Below are 21,637 nucleotides of genomic sequence, written 5' to 3'. Positions count from 1 at the left end.
GGTTTCTTCTGGTTATTGGAAGGATTCTGGGACCCACCCCCCTCAGAGGATTTTTGGGGCCCTGATGTGGTTTGATCTGGAGATTTATTTCCACCCTTCTCTTGAGGCTTGGTTGATTCCTTTTTCTGGTCACCACCTTGGTTCTTGGGCCTAATCCTGGTTCTGACCCATTTGTCTGCCCTCTTGCCCAATTCTTGTGGAGAGGTCAGATCAGAGTCTACCAGGTGCTGGTGTAATAACTGGTTCTGACAATTATTTAAGACTTGCTCTCTCATAATTAGATTATACAATCCCTTGAAATCAGTAACCTTACTACCCAGTAGCCAGCCTTCCAAAGCCTTAGTGGCACAATCAACAAAGTCAGACCAGTCCTGAGACTGAGTTTTCTGGGTGTCTCTGAACAGCAACCTGTACTGCTCAGTGGTTAAGCCAAACCCATCAACCAGTGCATTTTTCAGGACCTGGTAATTGTTAGCATCCTCCACTCTTGTAGTGAGGAGCTTATCTCTACCTTTACCATCAAAGGAGAGCCACAGTATAGCTGCCCACTGACTCTGGGGAATGCACTGCACAGTGCAGGCCCTCTCCAAAGCAGCCATCCATTTCTGGATGTCATCCCCTTGTCTAAAGGGGGGCACTATCTTAGTCAGGTGTTTAGTATCTAAACCCTTCTCTTTTTCTCTTGGGAGATTGCTGCCACCAGTGGGAGCTAGCCCACTCATCTGCTGCTCTCTAGCAAATGCAAGCTTTTCTTTGGCCAGGGCAAGTTCTTCCCTTTCAATCCTCAGTCTAGCTTGTCTCATCCTTGCTTCATGCTCTCTTCTCTGAGGGGAAGTCAATCTCCTCTGGGGAGAGTTCCTTCTCCCCTGAGAAGAGGCATTAGAGTGCAGAGATCTAAGGGAGTCCCTAGAAGGAGATCTATCTCTCCTAACTCCAAGGTTAGGCCTCATTAGGGTCAGTACTGGGGGTCCCCCAGATCCTTCCCCAAGTAGGTCTAAGTTGGCCCTAGTTAGCCTTCTGACTACCTCAAGACCTTTGTCTACCTCATCCCCAGAGAGTTCCTCTTGATCCTCCTCCTCAACTGCATTAGCAATGTTGGGGAGATCTGGATCCTCAGAGGTTCCCTCTAAGGCTGGCATGTTCTCATGTAACTGAGAAAGCTTTCTGGCATCATATGTCTCTAAGAGACCTATCAGAAAGGGAGTGGTGGGGTTAGACCCCTGCTTCAGTTTCCTGGAGACACAGATTTGTATCATCTCCTGGAAACTGAGAGCTGCATATCTTGAAGTGACCTGTGGAGGGTCAACACTGACCAGGGGAGTCTCAGTAGAGTCTCCCTGAGTCGACATGCTTTTCTAGTGAGGTGTAAGTGGTGCACTTACCTACACTATATGTTTGCCTACTGATCCCTTGCTAGAGTTGTAGTTTAGGGTGTGCTAGGCCCTAGGAGCTACAACAGCTGGTTCAGTAGAACTCAGAGTATTCTAAGCTAAGTTATATGTACCTTTAGTACTTATGTGATCTTTCACAAGATATTCTTAGGGCATGCGTAGTAAAACAACAGCAAGCTCAAATCCCAACCGCTGCTCACCAATGTGAGAAGTTGGCCTGATGTGCAGTGTTCACTATTCTAGTGATCACTATATATCAGTCCAAACAACCCTTATTGATGATTGGTTGTAAGTCAACCTTATAGACCAGCTATCCTAGTAGCATGGATACGAGCAGTCTAAGGCTAAGACTCTAGAGGGCGTGTTAAGCCAGCTGTTTTACCATCACATTACCCCTTGAACACCCAGTGAAAGGACACCACACAAGTGTTATGAAAATAAACAATGTATTTATTAGAATCACAACAACCCTGTACTCTTTATGAGGACAGGGTGCTAAGCACACAACAAAACTCTTATGAAAATACTTAAGTTAGCACGTTATACACAAATGCCCGAGGGGCACGAAAAACCATATACTCTAAAAGTGGAATGCGAATTACTAGCAGGTAAGTAACTATACTAATAGGCTTTGGAATCGCTAGGACTAGACTACTGAACCTTTAGATTACTAGCAGGAGGCCTAGGGAACTCGGGTGCAGAGTGTGCACTCTCACGCGGGATGCGGGACAAAGTCTATGGGAGCTAGAATTCACAAAGTTAGTGTTCACGGGCGAACCCGACCTGGTAGGGAGAAAACGACAGTGGATCCTGACCCTTGGATAGTGAGGCTATGCTGGGACACCGAAGTGCCGAAGTTACCTAGCCCAGGGGCTGCAGCTGCATAGGTCTGAAAAGACGTCGGGAATCTCGTTGCCGGACCAGGAGCCTGGATCAAGGAAGTTGCTGGCAGGCGACCAGTGAAGGAAAGTTCGATGGATCCAAGCCTGGATCGAGGAAGAAGGAAACCTGAAAGCAGAGGGGACCAAGTTCTTGAATCACTAGCCAGTGATTAAGTGGGCACCAGGATGGCACCGGGCGAAGTCACCGCAGTCAGGTGAGTGGGCGCTGCTGGGCTCTGCAGTCTCTCGGACCAGGAGGCGTTGTCGGCGACCAGGATGGAGGTGCGAGCTGTCCCACGAAGGTTCTTGCTGTCGACGTCGCTGGACCCAGGATTGGGCAACAAGTCTTGGCAAATGCAAGGCCCACGCGGTGGACCTAAAATGGCGTCTTAGCCGGACCAGGAGGGTCCAGGGTACTTCTCCGATGGAGGGAAGCAAGGGCCAGTCTGGAGCAACCAGACCAGCAGCAGTGTTGGCGTCGTTCGGAAGGCCACAAGCCAGCGGGCTAGTAGCCAAACAACGCGGTGAGCAGCTGAAAGCAGAAGGGCCCCACGCCGATCGTGGAGATGCTGGGGGGCTGCTCTTCGGTGCTGGAGCTGCTCAGGGTGGGGGCTTCTCGGACCCCAAAGCACTCACCAGGAAATTACTCGGTGGGCTTGCTGTGCAGAAGTCGTGCAGTCTTGGCGATGGCCGGTCCCTCGAGGTCTCGTCGCACCCACGGTTCTCAGCTGTGCTGTAGAGGTGGGTAGAGGTCAGAGGTGCCAGGGAAGCCGGGTCTCGTCGAGCTGGGCAGTCGGATTCCGGAGGAAGGACGTGCAGCAGACCGCAGTGTTCTTAGATGGTGCCTGCGGATGCAGGGTGACTACTCCTTAGCCACAAGGGAGAATCTTGAGGAAGAAATCGTGAAGTCCTTTCGTGGAAAGTGGTATCTTGATTCCAAAGATGATCTGATCTGGAAGGGGGCCAGTCCTTACCTTTATCTGGGAAAAGGGGGCTTGCACGCGACTAAGTCCTGCCCTATGGGTGGGACCAGGAGGGGGGTGGTTACACCCACTTCCTTGGCGGGCTTTTCCCCAGCACAGGGTCTGGAGTGTCCCTGGAACTGGTTCAAGCCAGCCTATGCACAGTGAGCACCGGGGTGCCACGTGCAGTCACCTTCCTCTGAAGCCCTGCCTACCTACAATACACAAAACCCTGTCTGGGACGGTGCTGGCACCGCCCCTGGCAGGAAACCCTTTGTCCTTATCTCCTGCTCTGGGAGGACTCCCAGCAGCAGGAGGGCAGACTTGTGTCTCGGTGGCAGCATCCATTTTGTGGAGCTGAGGCTCTGTTTGACTTTAACCGGGTTTAGGGGTTACATGCATGTCGTGTCCCTCAAGAAGGGTGGAATGCTAACCCCGTCGCCAGAATTGGCGAGGGGTTAGTATTCCAAGTCGTATGACACCTTACTCGACATGTTTTGATAAAGCGATACCAGAGTTGGCATTTAACCGCGAGGATTATAATGCACTTAAGAGTATATGGTATGCGATATCATGGAAACGGCTAAGGGATAGATCCCGAAAGCCGCAGACAGGCTCAGCTCATGCAAGAGCACCATCTCACACGATTCCAAGCACTCTGCCTTCAGGATTGTTAAGGCCTGCCATAGGAGTGACTGATAGGAGATCTGTGTGTCCATTTTAGGGTTAGATATAGGTATACTATATCTAAAGCAAGGGGTGATTACACCACCTTGCCCCAGCTGTCAAGCAGCCAGTTGTGTCAGATTTGGATGGCCAGCCAGGGGTGGCATAATACATGCTGCAGCCCCTGGTAGGCCCTGGGTACACCTATGCCCTGGGTACCTAAGGTACACTGTACAGGGACTGATAAGGTGACTCAGTATCCAATTTAGATATGTACCTAAGGTACATGGAATCCATTTTACAGAGAGAGCAGTAGGCCTGGGGCCCTGAATAGCAGGGTCCCAGGTCAACTAAGTCAGAAAACCAGCAAAACACCAGGCAAAAAGTTGGGGGCAACCATAGTCAGGGATCTACCTTCCTACAGGAGCGTTGTCCCGTCCCCCTGGTCCCCTCCCTCCCTATCCACCACCTCGTATGGCAGCCATGCCCCTCTCCCCATGCACTTGTCTGGTGGGGGGTGGGGGGAGGAGCGTGTCGGCCATTGCAGAAAGCTGCTGCACTCCACCTGCAGGAGCATGTAGGGAGAAAGATGCTGCCCTGATTCCTTCGGCTGCACGGGAGCAGGAGAGGCAGCGAGGGGTGGGCTCCCTCAACAGTCCCCAAGGAATTAAGGCATAGAGGTGCCCGAGTGGGACCCCCCTCCCAACCCCCCCAAATTATAAAAACTTTTTTTAAAGTACTGACACAAAGTTTTCAGGGTCACCAAAAGAAAAACCAAGCCATGATTTTGAATGTTTTGAAGCCCCCTCCCAAGACTGGAGCTTTGTGTAGGGCCCTCTAGGGGCCTATACGTGGTTGCATTTAATGTGGCCGGAATATGTTTAAAGAACATACATGTTGTGATGTACTCTAGAGGCTGTTTTTATGATTGCTTTTGTAGACTTTTAAACCAACTAAATGCACACATGTTTTGCTCATTTTAAAATGCTTTATTGACTTAATAATGCTGACTGTTTATTGATCACAATGATTATGCTTTATTAACATAAATATGTGCATTTACCCATGATTTGTATTATTGATGATTGCATTTAAGTACAAACTTATGTTTTTAACCTATGGTTTGTGGATCTTAAACCTTAACCAAGCCAGTAGACTCACCTTACATGTTTAGGGGGTCAAAGTTTATTATATAATACCATTTATGGTATTTTCCATCTACCAATGTGTATATTTTTATATTACTTCATAGTATTTAGTAGTGTTTGTTCAATAAATGTACTTCTCCTTTATATAAAGAAAAAGCACTGACTGGGCAATCCTATATATAGTGTTGGTGTGTGCCAACGAATGGTGATTGCTAGCCCACACTACCTCCCCTGAGTAGGCCTTAGACTGCTCAGCTTTGCTACCCTGAAAGAGTCCAGTTGTGCAATTGGGTGCTTGGTTCCCAGTAAGGAGAATTCTCTTCCAGGGGATACTCATTAAAGTCAGAAGCACTGAATTATCTCCGCCCATGAGCGGGAACCCGGAACATATAAACAAAATACATATATATGTGTAAATATATCAAAAAGTACATAGTACTAAACTAATTATACACACATACATGTATAATAACCATAATATGCAGCCTAACATATAAATAGGCTAATAAAGCCAAAATTACACACGTTCTGAAGCATGAAAATATGCTGTATATAAATGCAATAAACAGGCATGGGCCCAAAATGCATTTCATAACCATGAAAACCTTTTATTTTCATCAAAGAACCTGTTGTAAACAGTTATTAGCCTAAAAGGCTGCATATGAAAAAATATCTCTGTACAGAAAATCAGACTGGCACCCTGCCTTTAAGGCCCCAGAGAATCTGCACACTTTGCCTTTAAGGCCTCCAGGAGAACTCTGTTCCCATCATGCACCACAGGTGACAGTTAGGTCAGTTCTTTTTTCCGGCTTGTTCTGTGATTAACCTAGAACTTGAGCTCTGCTAATTTTGGCAGTTTTTTCTGTCAGAAGTTGTTTTTTTCTTGTCTTTTTGACAATTTACTACTCTGGTGGTGGTTTATTACCTTTTTCTGACTAAACTGTTGGTGATTTTTTAGTCAGAATGCAACCTTTATTTTACAAATGTCCTTCCTATGGGAAGAAGATGTCAAAAACGGACCCACACTCCGTTTGTGTGGGTTGTCTTCCAGCTTCTCATAAGGTGGAAGATTGTTATCACTGCCTCAACCTTTCTAGTAGGACTTTAAGAGAAAGGGAGAAAATGAGGTTGCTGGGCCTTCTGGAGAGAGAAAGCCGTGGTGAGAAGGGCTCCAAGAGCTTGTTGTCATCTGCTAAACCATCTTCTCAACAGAAACGTCGAAGAACAGCTTCTCCTGAAGGTAGAACTAAGAAAAATCGACTCCAGGGAGCGTCGCCGTCAAAAAAGGTGCGCTCGACGTCGAGATCCAGATCGCCGTCAGCATTGTCGGCGTCGAAGAGAGCTCCATCGACGTCGAGGACTTCGCCGGTGAGGCAAGGTTCAGCGTCTCGACAGTCGCCGTCGAAATCTTTCTCGACGTCGAGACATCTGGTGTCGATTGCAGTAAGGACGACGTCGGGGGCGCAAGGTTCGACGTCGAAGGATCGTAAGAGATTGACGTCGAAGGAAGAGAGGCGTCCGACGTCGAAGGATTTGTCGACGTCGAAGGATCCAGTGTCGACGTCGAAGGATCCAGTGTCGACGTCGAGAGGGAGTCATCGATCGACGTCGAAGGAGAGACGTATGTCGGCGTCGAGTAAAAGGTCGACGTAGAGAGGAAGATCGGCGTCGAAGAATTCGACGTCGAGACCTAAAAAGAGAAGGTCGAGGTCTCCATCGCGACGTAGGTCGACGTCGAACCTTGCTTCGGGCTCGAAGCATGGAGCAGAGTCTAGGTCTCCCCCACCTGATGAAAGGTCGGTTTCGAGACTATCAAGACCAGCCTCTCGGACCTCACTTAGGTCTTTGTCGAGGTCAGAAATAAGTCCACAACCTTTAGTGGCGTCTTCACAGCAGGGTCAGCAAGACGACAGGTCTGCGGTGGGTAATGAGACAGTGCACCAGGACTCTTCTGTGGTGGCGCATTCTGGCTCAACCTCAGGGCAGGTGTCAGATGACAGGCAATTGGTGCCCAGACAACGGACCCCATCTGGCTCATCAAACTCTGAGCACAGTGTAGTCTCCAGAGCCTCCAAGTCTTCAGCAGGGCTGCATATTGTGCAGGTTTCACCTGAGGCTTCACCTGAGCGTGTAGAGCGTCCTCTTAACATGTCACCGAGGTGGCTGGAAAGCCTGAGACATTGGAAGATGCGTCCAGATGCAGGACTGATAGGGATGAGGGCTCCAGTCCCTCAGTCGGAGCTGCATAGAAGATGACGCTCTGAATCCCGAGTGAGAGAGCGTTCGAGGGAGCGTAGGAGGCAGCGATCGGCAACTCCTCAGAGACGGCGTAGAACCCCTTCACCATCTTCTACGTCATCTGCGTCCTCTTAAAGGTCTTCATATAGAGACTATTCTCCCACTATATCATCTACTCCACCTTCCAGAGTGTCTCCCGTAGATGATTTGAGCACATTTAATGATGTACTATGTCGTGGGGCAAATAAGTTCAACATCAAGATGGCAGTTCCCCAAGTGACATCATCAGTCATCTTTGAAACCCTACATCACAAGACGTCTGGCAGACCTCTTCTGCCGCTAGTGCCCGGTTTGATAGAACCAGCAATGAGAACATTCTTGACTCCGACTACAGTGGGTTCAGGTCCTTCTAGGATTGCAAAACAGTACAAGGCTCCAAAAGAGGATCCACTATTTTTGCGCTCTGACCCACCTCCAGACTCTCTTATTGTGGCGGCAGTCAGAAAAGCGCATTCTGCAGCATCTACCTCTTCTGCTCCACCTGAAAAGGATAGCAAGAGCATGGATTCCTTGGGGCGAAGAATGGCTAACACTTCTGGTTCGGTCCGGAGAGTGGCCAGTGCTTCAGCCTTACTGGGACGCTATGATCGTCTGCTATGGGACTCTGTGGCTCGTTTTGCGGATAAACTCCCTAAGGAAGATCAAAAGGATTTCCTGGAGATTGTGGAAGAAGGCGGACTGGTGGCTAACCAGAGCATTAGCGCGGCTGCTGATTCGGCGGATTTGGCAGCGCATGGCTATGCGCACGGTATTTGTGCTTGGCGTTCAGCTTGGCTGTGCCTTACTGGGCTAAAGCCTGAGGCCCAGAGGAAAATAGTGAATTTACCGTTCAATGGTTCGACTCTGTTTGGATCTCATGCTGACGATGAAATGTCCAAGATGAAAGTGGAGTTGGACACCCTGAAGGCCGTAGGTCTAGAAAAGAAGAGAGAATTTAAACGTCGGGGTAATTTTCGTCCCTATGACCAGAGATCTTTCCAGCAGAGGAGCCAACAGACGAATTGGTCCTCGCAAAACCAAGGCCAGAATCAACAGAGGTCGCAATTCCAACAGCGGCAACCTGGGCGAGACAGAGGCAATGGAAATAGGCAGCAGTCATCCGCTACCAAACAGCCTCAAAAACAATGAACGGAGGCTTCCTCCACAACCGTGTGCCACTCCGGTTGGAGGAAGTATTGTGTGTTTTCTGGACGAGTGGAAACAGATCACAAAGGACAGATGGGTGATGAGTATCATTCATAACGGGTACCTTTTGAGATTCAAGAAGGACCCTCCTGTCATGCGTCCTCTAAAAATATTACAGTGGAATGTGAAACGTTTACAACAGGAAGGGAACATCCTTCTGAAGAAGAAGGCCATAGAACTAGTACCATCTCAGCAGAGATGTCAAGGCCTGTACTCTCGATTTTATCTCGTAAAGAAAAAAGGTCCAGCTACGGAGTTTAGACCCATTCTGGATTTGAGACGGTTGAACAAATTCTTTCGAAAGGAGAGGTTTCGAATGCTGGCTCTTCATCAGATCTTCCCCCAGTTACATCAGGGGGATTGGATGTGCTTCATCGATCTGAAGGATGCTTACTTTCATATTCCGATATCCAGAAAACATCGCAAGTTTCTCAGGTTTCAAGTAGCTGCTCATCACTATCAGTACGCAGTACTCCCGTTCGGCCTGAGATCAGCTCCCAGAACATTTTCCAAATGTATGGCGGTAGTTGCGGCTTATCTTCGAAAGAGACGGATATTCATATATCCGTACTTAGACGATTGGCTTCTGAAGAGTTCATCCCCATCTCTACTGGAAGAACATCTATCGATATGCCTCCAACTCATGTACAAGTTGGGTCTTCAAGTCAATTACAAGAAGTCCATAATGAACCCCACCCAGAAGATCCACTACCTGGGTGCTCAACTGGACACGGAAAAAGAAAACGTGTGTCCTTCGGAGGAGAGGTAGTTATCCATCAAGGCGAAGTGTATTCTTCTCCTTCAGTCTGCATGTCCGACAGTTCGGCAAGTGTCCTCTCTCCTAGGGTCCATGGCATCGCGCATCTTCATCGTTCCAAACGCATGTTTGCATATGCGTCCTCTACAACAGTGTCTGGAAGATCAGTGGAAGCAGAGGACGGGATGCTGGGAAGATCAGTTTCATCTCCAACAGTCTGCAAAAGATTCCATCCGGTGGTGGATGAAGAAGACACACTTGATGAAGGGAGTTCCTTTTCATCAGAACCCACCAACGCAGACTCTGATCACAGACGCCTCTCTCCAAGGTTGGGGGGCACATATGGGCCCTCTGCAGGTACAAGGGCTATGGTCAGACTTCGAGAAAGGATATCACATCAATCTACTCGAACTCCGAGCGGTCCATCTTGCTCTCAAGTCCCTGGCACCATCTCTGCAGACTCAGTCCCTCCTGGTGCAAACAGACAATACAACTACAATGTATTACTTAAACAAGCAGGGGGGTTCCAGGACTCTGTCCATAGAAGCCCAGACCATCTGGCATTGGTTGCTAGCACGAGACCTGTCAAAAACAGCGGTTCACCTGCCAGGGAGTCTCAACTCACAGGCGGACGACCTCAGCAGAGACTTCGTCGAAGCGCACGACTGGGTTCTCAACGACGACGTCGCGCACAGCATCTTCCAATCTTGGGGAACACCAGACATCGATCTGTTCGCAGACGCGGCAAACACAAAATGCCCCGTCTTCGCGTCCAGGTTCTCCCAGAAAGGGTCTCAAGGGAATGCCCTTTTGATAGACTGGTGTCAAAACTTGCTTTACGCCTTTCCACCGACTCCGTTGATACCAGCAGTGATCAACCGGATGTACAAGACCAACTCCAGAATAATACTGATTTGCCCAGAGTGGCCACGCCAGTGGTGGTTCCCAGATCTCCTCCAGTTGTCAGAAGTGCCACACAGGAGATTGCCTTGTCGCCCGGATCTTCTGTCCAAACAGGAGGGGCGAGTGTTTCATCCCAAGCTGCCCTCCCTGCGCTTGGCAGCATGGCTCCTGAAGTCATCCTGTACGGGCACTTACAGCTGAATCCGGAGTGTATGAACATCCTTAAGGAGGCAAAGCGACCTTCTACAAGACAGTCCTACGGATTTAAGTGGAAACGCTTTTACCTTTGGTGTCAGAGTAAGGGTCTTGACCCTATTCATGGTCAAGAACAGGTGATCTTACCTTATCTACTTTACCTTGCTGAATTTGGTTTGCAGTTTAGTTCCATCAAAGTCCATCTTGCTGCAATAACTGCTTATAGAAAATCACCAAGACAGATATCTTTCTTTCGGATGCCTGTGGTGAAGGATTTTCTGGAAGGTTTAAGGAAGGTGTACCCTCCAGTCAGGTCTCCGTCTCCACCTTGGGAGCTTAATGTGGTGTTGACCAAGTTAATGGGTCCCCCCTTTGAACCCATACATAAAGCGTCTTTACAACACTTGTCTTGGAAAGTAGCGTTCCTGGTGGCCATCACTTCTGCTCGTAGAGTGAGAGAAATCCAGTCTCTGTGTTGCAAGGAACCGTACACTATTTTTCATGGAAACAGAGTGGTGCTCAGAACTCATCCTGCTTTCCTGCCTAAGGTGGTGTCGGATTTTCATATTAATCAAACCATAACACTGCCTACTTTCTTCCCAAACCCTTCGAGTCCGGCTGAACGGCTCTACACTCGTTAGATCTGAAAAGGGTTTTGAAATTTTACTTAGATAAAACAAAGTCTTTGAGACACACAGACCGCCTTTTTGTGAACTATGGTCCTACAAATACTGGTTTGGCAGCGTCCAAGAGATCCATTTTTAGATGGATAGTGTCATGTATCCTACTGGCTTATCAGCTAGCCCACAAGTCTTTATCAGGTAGACCTAGGGCGCATTCTACGAGGGGGAAAGCTTCTTCCATAGCTCTCCTTAGGAATGTGGCTATGTCAGAGATATGTAAAGCAGCTACTTGGCGTTCAGTGCATACGTTTACACGCCATTACTGTCTAGATTCTGATGGGCAGGTTGATGCACAAGTGGGACAAGCATCCCTCAGAAATTTGTTTGCTAATTCTAGCTAAACACTATGTTTAAAATGTGGCTATGCTTTTATCTGTTCGCCCGCTTCTAGTGGGTATGAGCTTGCTACTCAATTCAGTGCTTATGACTATTAATGAGTATCCCCTGGAAGAGAAGGATTAGTTACTTACCTGTAATCCTAGTTCTCTTCCAGGGGTATACTCATTAAAGTCATAAGCACCCTCCCGCCTCCTCGGGCGAGCAGTAGCATTAAGGTTTTTTCAATATGTATTATAAAGTTTTTAAGTGCAGATTCCTGCTAAAGTTTACTGTACCGTACAAAAGAACTGACCTAACTGTCACCTGTGGTGCATGATGGGAACAGAGTTCTCCTGGAGGCCTTAAAGGCAAAGTGTGCAGATTCTCTGGGGCCTTAAAGGCAGGGTGCCAGTCCGATTTTCTGTACAGAGATATTTTTTCATATGCAGCCTTTTAGGCTAATAACTGTTTACAACAGGTTCTTTGATGAAAATAAAAGGTTTTCATGGTTATGAAATGCATTTTGGGCTCATGCCTGTTTATTGCATTTATATACAGCATATTTTCATGCTTCAGAACGTGTGTAATTTTGGCTTTATTAGCCTATTTATATATGTTAGGCTGCATATTATGGTTATTATACATGTATATGTGTATAATTAGTTTAGTACTATGTACTTTTTGATATATTTACACATATATATGTATTTTGTTTATATGTTCCGGGTTCCCGCTCATGGGCGGAGATAATTCAGTGCTTATGACTTTAATGAGTATACCCCTGGAAGAGAACTAGGATTACAGGTAAGTAACTAATCCTTGTGGACCTATTACTTGTGCAGGCCACAAAACTAATAGCCCGATTTGTTTGTAAGTTTGGCCAGGTGCTTCAAAGTCCGATTTATACATGTGTCCATTGTTCCCTTATGTCTGGATGAAATGTGAATGCATAGTGCAAAAAGAGCTTATCATGCGTAATTGACGGACCACACTTAATTATCTAACTCGCTGCATCCATTTAAGTGGCAAGACAATAGTCACTATGATGGGAACTTGTACTGGCCTTTGTTATGACAGATAAACAATGTTCTTCACTTTTGTTTATATTAATAACTTTTATTTTTGAAGGTTTGTGATACCTATGGACTCATAAAATATCCAACTTCAATTTACCCTATTCAGAGAGTTATGAAGTATGCTTTTAACACTTTAATGGCTGAATATCACTGTCTTTGCTGCATCTCACAAGAAAATGCGTTCTTTGATGCTATACCGTAAGATTCACCTTAGGACATTTATTTCAGACCTCCCCCTTTCCATGATGATTTGGCCTCTCCTTTGGTATCTGTCTCCACGGCCAGCACCCCTACAGCAGCCATCCCGTCACTCGAACTTGCTACAAGACAAAGCAAAAAAAGCAAAGAATCCCACAAAGAAGCTAAAGATCAAATGATCATTGTAAGTATTTATTTTAAAATAGTATTGTCTTGTTTATTTAAATTTTCTGTACCATCAAAATGCATTTACATTTTCAGTTCTAATGCATAGTTGATCTTTCACATTCTTGCTTTTTTTAATGTGCCTATGCACGTTGGACTATGACTAAAAGCTTTGAAACTTCTATATGCTCTCGCTCTCCCATTATCATCCTTTGTGGTTGCCATCACCACAAAGGATGATAAATGGAGAGCCTAACTTGGATGATGTTAATGATATATTATTGCCGTTATTTAACCCTGAAACATGAAAAGGTAGGTAGAAAAAGGTTCGACCATGCACTTGTGCTGTGTTATTCCACTGTTTATGGATTTATAGATAATGATCATGGCAGAGAACTAGGTTTACAGGTCAGTAAGGTACCCATCTCTAGATTATGCCTAGTTAACAGATTCACATGCTGTTCACAAAACTTCATACATTTTGGAGAATATTTGGCATAATGTGTTCAACTTGACTAGAAGATACATAGCAATTTGGGAGCCTACACCACAAAATACTCAAAGGTCGCAATTCACTAATTATTTTGCGTGCCTAAATTCAACATAGCTGTAAAAATAAATTCAAGTCCAAGGGCAAAATCTCAGTGATGATTCATAGGATTGTTAGACTTTTTCCTTAGCAAAAGGAGTTTCCGGCTATGGAGCTCCTCTCCCTAAAATAGAATGCAGACCAACAAACTTATGTTTTTGGGTATTGCATCCGCAATGTTAATGTCCCAACATGGTTCCACTGTGTAAAAGGAGAGAGAACACCCTCATATTTAATGGGAATGTAGAGGAAACTGAATGTGCAAATACATAATAGCTTCAGATTTTTTAGTGCAGCATTTTCCACTTCATGCAAATTCCACAGCTGTAATTGTTAGGCATGTGTATACTTGTTGAAACCTGTACTAGATGTAGCTCTCGTGTAGTACTAGTGGAATTGTTGAAATTAAAAACCTCTAATTACCCCAGTATTGGAACTTTAATAGATTCCCATGCTTTGTATCATTCCCCGTCGTCGGAATGGGAGTCTCGGTAACAAAAATACCATAGCTGTAGGTACAAAAGACCAAGGAAAAAGGCCTAGGCCTCATTCCCTTTTGTAGCATATCACCCTCTTTGTGTGAAAGAGACCAAACTTTGGCTGAGGCCTATCAGAAGAGCCTCACCCCCTAGAACCTTCTTAAAGGAACAGAGCCTCAGATTTTCTACCGCACGTTGTGCTTAGGGAGTCTCCTGTGAGCTCTGCTCAACTTCTAATCTTCAAAGGATTTCTTCAAGATTTCTTCTTCAAAATCTTCAGCTTCACTTCAGGATTGTTGGCTGCCTTCCAGGATGTCAGAAATGGAGAAGAAAAAAGCCCTTTTCGAACCTTGTTCCACCTGTGGTAAGAAAAGGCTTTTTGTGGAGGATAGGCACAAAGACTGCATTTACTGCCTGTATCCTGACCACCAGGCTGCGGACTGTAAGATCTGTCGCACCTTTTCGGCCAAGACCCTCCGGGACCGTGAGGGTAGACTCTTGACATGGCTCCATAAGCTGAAAATCAGGAAGGATACTGTCTCCAGTGACAGTGAGGATGCAGCATCCATGTCTTCTTCAAGAAGGTCAGTGAAGAGGGGTAGAGGTTCCCCTTCACCTTCTCTGGAAAGATTTTCCAAGGCCTCAAAAAAGACCCCCAGTGAGTCTGAGAGCCCAGGTCTCAGCAAATCTCCTCACCGAGGTGTAAAGGAGAGGGTAGGACCTGCTACGCCTTCTAAAGGTGAGAAGACGGGCGTGGCCAAGATGGCGGCGAGAGCGGTCGTGTAAATCCTCAGCTCCCGCCGACGGCCGATTTCAAGCACCGGTTCTGACATACCGGGACCCGCGATACGGGCCCCGGGAGCTGTCGGAACTGCGGACAACACTAACGGGACCGGAGAACCCGCCGGGGGCGTGGCAGCAGCGAGATACCGCGAGCGGCCTGGGCTCGGAGGCCGCGGGACACCCATCCCCCACGGCGCTCGGGAAGCGGCCTGGCCCGCGCGGAGGTGCAGAGACCTAGTACGCCCGGCAACGGCGGATGAGTGAGCCTTGGGTGCCCCGTCCCTTCCAAGACCGCAGCACAACACCACAAGCGGCGGGCCGCCTGGGGTTCGGAGGCCGCGTGGAGCCCATCCCCCGCGGCGTTGGGGACAGCAGCCGGGCCCGCGCGAGGGCGCTGGAGACGCTGGAGCCGCGGCCCTTGGGACAGACGACGCCCCGTCTCTCGGTGACTCGCAGGTGAGCAGCACATACGCTCGCGGCGGTGTCCTGAGGGAGTCGAGAGGGATCCCCGTGGGCTCTGGGGAACGGAGGACCTGCCCGGGAACCCAGCGTAGAAGACCCGCGAGGCGCAGTAAGTGGCGTGAAGCGCCGCCAACCAGGAGGGGGCCCTGAGAGACTGGAGGTGTTGTGAAAGGGGGCGCTGGTGGCGACAGGGCCTGACCTGGAGTGGCGGAGGAGAGCTGTGCCCGCTAGGCAGAGGGGTCCAACGCAGGAAACAAGGACGCGATGTTCACCCGAGGTCGAGGCCAGAGGAAGTGCCTCCCAGCAACGGGCTACGGCGCCCAGCCCTCGATGTGGCCTGCGACGCCAGTCAGCGACATACCTGTCCGGGGCCCAGCTGTTCGTGTATTGCCTTCCGTGGTCGGCAGTGTGTAGTGACGCCGGGCGGGAGCCATCTGGGACACGGAGACTCTCACACCCCGGGGTACTCGGCCCTCACGGCCTGGGCATTGAAGGAGGCGAAGCACGGGTTGGAAAACAGAGGGAAGGAGAGGCACGCCGAAGCTGAGCAGGGGCGACTTCCGACTTGATACCGGACACGCGACGGTGTGCTACCACATACATCAAAGAGCTACAGAGAGGCATTCGTGCGGGAGGATCCCGAGAGAGCACGCTGGCCCCGTTGAGACCTGACACCAACCCACTGGCACGTTGGGGGTCGGGAACTATCGGATTGGACAACGAGACCTGGGGCTCCGGGTGGTCCGACTGCCGGGAAAGAGGGATGTCTACGGGCAGGCCGCCCCGAGGCAAAACAGTGAAAGAGATGTTCGCCAAGTCGCAGTCCCCCCCGCAGAAGGACGCAGTAGCCCCGACGCCGAAGAAAATGGAGCAGGCCTCGGACACTGGTGCAGAGCTCATTACGAAGGCCTTTTTGGAGTCCCTCTTTGCGTCCCTGCGTGATGATATCCAGACCTTCAAGACGGAGTTCACCAGCGAAATTCGGGAAGTGCGGCGCGAGATGGATGGCATAGGAGAAAGGGTGGCGGACCTGAAGGCCAAGAGCGACGAAAGAGAGACAGAACTCTCCACTCAGCAACAGGATATTATTCGACTGCACGATCAGCAAGTAGATCAGCAACTCCACCTGGAGGATTTAGAAAATCGCTCCAGACGTCCTAACATCCGCATTCGCAATGTGGCCACGTCTGACGCTACCCAAGATGCGTTCCGCTATGCCAGAGAGCTCTTCAACCATGTGCTGGGGCGGCCACTAGACTCTCCTCTACAGCTAGATAGGGCCCACAGGGCCGGCCCACCCCGCGTGGCGACGGCGCCCCCCCCAGACATTTTGGTGTGTGTTCAGGACTTCCGTACCAAGGAGGAGATAATACAGAAAGCACGCCAGAAGCGCCCGATAACATTCCAGGGCACGTCACCGCTGCTATTTCAGGACCTGGCGGCGCTCACATTGCACAAGCGCCGGCTCTTCAAGCCAGTCACATCCTACCTACAGCAGAACGATATTCCGTACAGCTGGGGCCACCCCTTTCGCCTCATTTTCAGACTGGAGAATAAGCAATATCAGCTCCGATCGGTCTCTGAGGCTTGCACGCTGTTAGGAATAGAAGCACCAACGGACGACGCGGAGGCCCAGGTGTAGGAAGGTAGATCCCTGACTATGGTTGCCCCCAACTTTTTGCCTGGTGTTTTGCTGGTTTTCTGACTTAGTTGACCTGGGGCCCTGCTATTCAGGACCCCAGGCCCACTGCTCTCTCTGTTAAAATGGATTCCATGTACCCTAGGTACATATCTGATTGGATACTGAGTCACCTTATCAGTCCCTGTACATTATACCATAGGTATCCAGGGCATAGGTGTACCCAGGGCCTACCAGGGGCTGAAGCATGTATTATGCCACCCCTGGCTGGCCATCCAAAACTGACACAACTGGCTGCTTGACAGCTGGGGCAAGGTGGTGTAATCACACCTTGCTTTAGATATAGTATTCCTATATCTAACCCTAAAATGGACACATATATTCCTATCAGTCACTCCTATGGCAGGCCTTAACAATCCTGAAGGCAGAGTGCTTGGAATAATGTGAAATGGTGCTCTGGCATGAGCTGAGCCCATTTGCAGCTTGCGGAACCAAGTCCTAATAGCTGTTCCATGATAACGCATACCATATACTCTTAAGTGCATTATAATCCTCGCGGTTATATGCCAACTCTGGTATCGCTTTATCAAAACATGTCGAGTAAGGTGTCATACGAATTGGAATACTAACCCCTCGCCAATTCTGGCGACGGGGTTAGCATTCCACCCTTCTAGAGGGACACGACATGTTGGTAACCTGTAACCCCGGTTAAAGTCAGACATCGCCTCAGCTCCACAAGATGGATGCTGCCACCGAGACACAAGTCTGCCCTCCTGTTGCTGGGAGTCCTCCCAGCGCAGGAGGCAAGGACAAAGGGTTTCCTGTCAGGGGCGGTGCCAGCACCGTCCCAGACAGGATTTTGTGTATCCTAGGTAGGCAGGGCTTTAGAGGAAGGTGACTGCAAGTGGCACCCCGGTGCTCACTATGCATAGGCCGGCTTGAACCAGTTCCAGGGGCACACCAGCCCCTGAGCTGGGGAAAAGCCCGCCAAAGGAGAGGGGTGTAACCACCCCCCTCCTAGTCCCACCCATAGGGCAGGACTTAGTCGCGTGCCAGCCCCCTTTTGCAGGATAAAGGTAGGAGCAGGCCCCCTTCCAAATTAGATCAATCTTTGAATCCTGAACCGACTTTCTACGAGAGGAACTCAAGACTCTTCCTAAGATTTCTCCCTTGTGACTAAGGAGTAGTCACCCTGCAGCAGCAGGCACCAACCAAGCATCGCGGTCTGCTGTAAGTCTCTCCTCCGGATCAAGACTGCCCAGCTCGACGAGAACCGGCTTCCCTGGCACCTCTGACCTCAACCTACATCTTCAGCCCAGCTGAGACCCGTGGGTGCGACGAGACCTCGAGGGACCGGCCATCATCAAGACTGCACGACGCTTGTCCAGCACGACCACCGAGTGACCCTCGACTGAGTGCTTTGGGGTAAGAGAAGCCCCGACCCGGAGCAGCTCCAGCACCGAAGTTCAGCCCCCCTGCATCCACGAGATCTGCGTGGGGCCCTTCTGCTCTTTGCTGCTCACCGCGTTGTCCAGATCACTTGCCCGTTGGCTAGTGGCCCTTTTACGACGCTTCACGACGACAAACACCGCTGGTCTGGTTGCTCCAGACTAGCCCTTGCTCCCCTCCAACAGAGGAGCACCCTGGACCCTCCTGGTCCACTCCAGACGCCATTTTAAGTCCACCGCGTGGGCTTGCATTTGCCAAGACTTGTTGCCCCAATCCTGGGTCCAGCGACGTCGACAGCAGACACCTTCGTGGGACAGCTCGCACCTCCATCCTGGTCGCCGACAACGCCTCCTGGTCCGAGAGACTGCAGAGCCCAGCAGCGCCCACTCACCTGGTCGAGGTGACTTCCTCCGGTGCCATCCTGGTGCCCACCTAAATCACTGGCTAGTGATTCAGAACTTGGTCCCCTCTGCTTACAGGTCTTCTTCTTCCCTGATCCAGGCTTGGATCACCACGAACTTCTTCACTGGCCGCCTGCCAGCAACTTCTTTCTTCAGGCTCCTGGTTCGTCAACGAGGGTTTCCGACGCAACTTGAACCCTATGCAGCCGCAGCCCCTGGGCTAGGTAAACCGAGTACTCCGGTGCTCCAGCATAGTCCAACACTCAAGTGTTCGGATCCACTCTTGTTTTCGACCCACCTAGTCGGGTTCGCCCGAGAACAGTAACTTTGTCTTTACTAGCCTCCCTAGACTTTTTCCCGCCTTACGCGTGAGAGTTTCCACTCTGCACACGACGTCCACAGGCCTCCTGCTTCTAATCTAAGGGTTTAGCATTGTAGGCCTAGCGTTTCTAAAGCCTATGAGAATAGTACTTACCTGCTAGTAATTTCGCATTCCACTTCTTGTGTATATGGTTTTTCTATGCCCCTCGGGCATTTGTGTAAATTGTGCGACTTTAAGTATTTTCGTAAGAGTTTTGTTGTGTGCTTAGCTCCCTGTCTCATAAAGAGCCAGGGTAGTCTTGTTAGAAATAAACATACATTTATTTTCATAACAACTTGTGTGGTGTCCTTTCACTTGGTGTTCAAGGGGTATATGTGATGGTAAAACAGCTGGCTTAACACGCCCTCTAGAGTCTTAGCCTTAGACTGCTCGTATCCATGCTACTAGGATAGCTGGTCTATAAGGTTGACTTACAACCAATCATCAATAAGGGTTGTCTGGACTGATACATAGTGATCACTAGAATAGTGAGCACTGCATATCAGGCCAACTTCTCACATTGGTGAGCAGCGGTTGGGATTTGAGCTTGCTGTTGTTTTACCACACGTATCCTAAGAATATCATTTGAAAGATCACATAAGTACTGAGGTACATATAACTTAGCTTAGAATACTCTGAGTTCTACTGAACCAGCTGTTGTAGCTCCTAGGGCCTAGCACACCCTAAACTACAACTCTAGCAAGGGATCAGTAGGTAAACATATAGTGTAGGTAAGTGCACCACTTACACCTCACTAGAAAAGCATGTCTACCCATGGAGAGTCTACTGAGACTCCCCTTGTGGTTATTGACCCTCCACAGGTCAAATCTAGATATGCAGCTCTCAGTTTCCAGGAGATGAGACAAGTGTGTACCTCCAGGAAACTGAAACAGGGGTCTAACCCCACCATTCCCTTTCTGATAGGTCTCTTAGAGACTTATGATGCTAGGAAAGCATCCCAGGGAGATGGGAATATGCCAGCCTTAGAGGGACACCTTGGTGATCCAGACCTCCTTGACACTGACAAAGTATTTGAGGAGGAGGAAGAAGAGGAGCTCTCTGGGGATGAGGCAGACAGGCCTGAACTAGTCAGCAGACTTACTAGGGCCAACTTAGACCTGCTTGGGAAAGGAGCTGGGGGCCCACCAGTACTGACCCTAATCAGGCCTAACATTGGAGTTAGGAGAGATAGATCTCCTTCTAGGGACTCCAATAGATCTCTGCACTCTAATGCCTCTTCTCAGAGGAGAAGGAACTCTCCCCAGAGGAGATGGACTTCCCCTCAGAGAATAGAGCATGAAGCCAGAATGAGACAGGCTACTCCGAGGATTGGAAGGGAAGAACTTGCCCTGGCCAAAGAAAAGCTTGCCTTTGCTAGAGAGCAGCAGATGAGTGGGATAGTTCCCACTGGTGGCAGCAATCTCCCAAGAGATAAAGAGAAGGGTTTAGATACTAAACACCTGACAAAGATAGTGCCCCCCTTTAAGCAAGGGGATGACATCCAGAAATGGATGGCTGCTTTGGAGAGGGCCTGCACTGTGCAGTGCATTCCCCAGAGTCAGTGGGCAGCTGGCAAAGGTAGAGATAAGCTCCTCACTACTAGAGTTGAGGATGCTAACAATTACCAGGTCCTGAAAAATACACTGGTTGATGGGTTTGGCTTAACCACTGAGCAGTACAGGTTGCTGTTCAGAGACACCCAGAAAACTCAGTCTCAGGACTGGTCTGACTTTGTGGATTGTGCCACTAAGGCTTTGGAAGGCTGGCTACTGGGTAGCAAGGTTACTGATTTCAAAGGATTGTACAATCTAATTATGAGAGAGCAAGTCTTAAATAATTGTCAGAACCAGTTATTACACCAGCACCTGGTAGACTCTGATCTGACCTCTCCACAGGAATTGGGTAAGAGGGCAGACAAATGGGTCAGAACCAGGATTAGGCCCAAGAACCAAGGTGGTGACCAGACAAAGGAATCAACCAAGCCTCAAGAGAAGGGTGGGAATAAATCTCCAGATCAAACCACATCAGGGCCCCAAAAATCCTCTGAGGGGGGTGGGTCCCAGAATCCTTCCAATAACCAGAAGAAACCTTATTGTTATCCCTGCAAACAGGTGGGTCATTTGAAAACTGACAGCAGTTGCCCAAAGAACCACAATAAGGAGAACATACCCCCAAGTAACATACATTCCCAAACCTCCTGTTACTACTAGTAGTAATCCCCCAGGTGGTGGGAGTGCCCCCAAGAATTTGGGTGCATTTACTTTGGGAGTTCCTGGGGACCCTGGCCTAACCAGGTCCCCTGACTTAGATACTCTTGTCTGTGAAAATGGCATGGGGTTTGCCAACTTCACCACTTGTCCCAACACTTTGGGCAAATACAGACAAGAGCCCCTCATCAATGGAATGAAAGTTGAGGCCTACAGAGACACAGGGGCTAGCATCACCATGGTGACTGAGAGTCTAGTCCCCTCAAGGCAACTTTTACCTGGTGCCACATACCAGGTGACAAACATTGATGGAGTGAAGAAAACTCATCCCATGGCAGTAGTAAATCTCAGCTGGGGAAGTGTCACTGGCCCCAAGAGAGTGGCAGTGTCATCCAACTTGCCTGTAGATTGCCTACTGGGGAATGATTTAGAGACCTCAGC

General features: G+C 49.1%; 1 protein-coding gene across 3 annotated transcripts in view; it reads left to right on the top strand.

Annotated features, from left to right (window-relative positions):
• ESCO2 (establishment of sister chromatid cohesion N-acetyltransferase 2) overlaps positions 1–21,637 on the top strand; it is a 364,228-nt gene that overhangs the window by 141,541 nt on the left and 201,050 nt on the right. For all 3 annotated transcript variants that reach the window (XM_078649953.1, XM_078649952.1, XM_078649954.1), the window contains exon 6: positions 12,692–12,845. In XM_078649953.1, the coding sequence (XP_078506079.1) occupies positions 12,692–12,845 (154 nt within the window). The remainder of the gene's footprint in view (positions 1–12,691; positions 12,846–21,637) is intronic.

Source organism: Lissotriton helveticus, chromosome 6 (assembly GCF_964261635.1).
Source record: "Lissotriton helveticus chromosome 6, aLisHel1.1, whole genome shotgun sequence".
NCBI classification, from domain to species: domain Eukaryota; kingdom Metazoa; phylum Chordata; class Amphibia; order Caudata; family Salamandridae; genus Lissotriton; species Lissotriton helveticus.
Note: the sequence above shows the minus strand (reverse complement) of the source record. Positions and strands in the feature narration are given on the sequence as shown.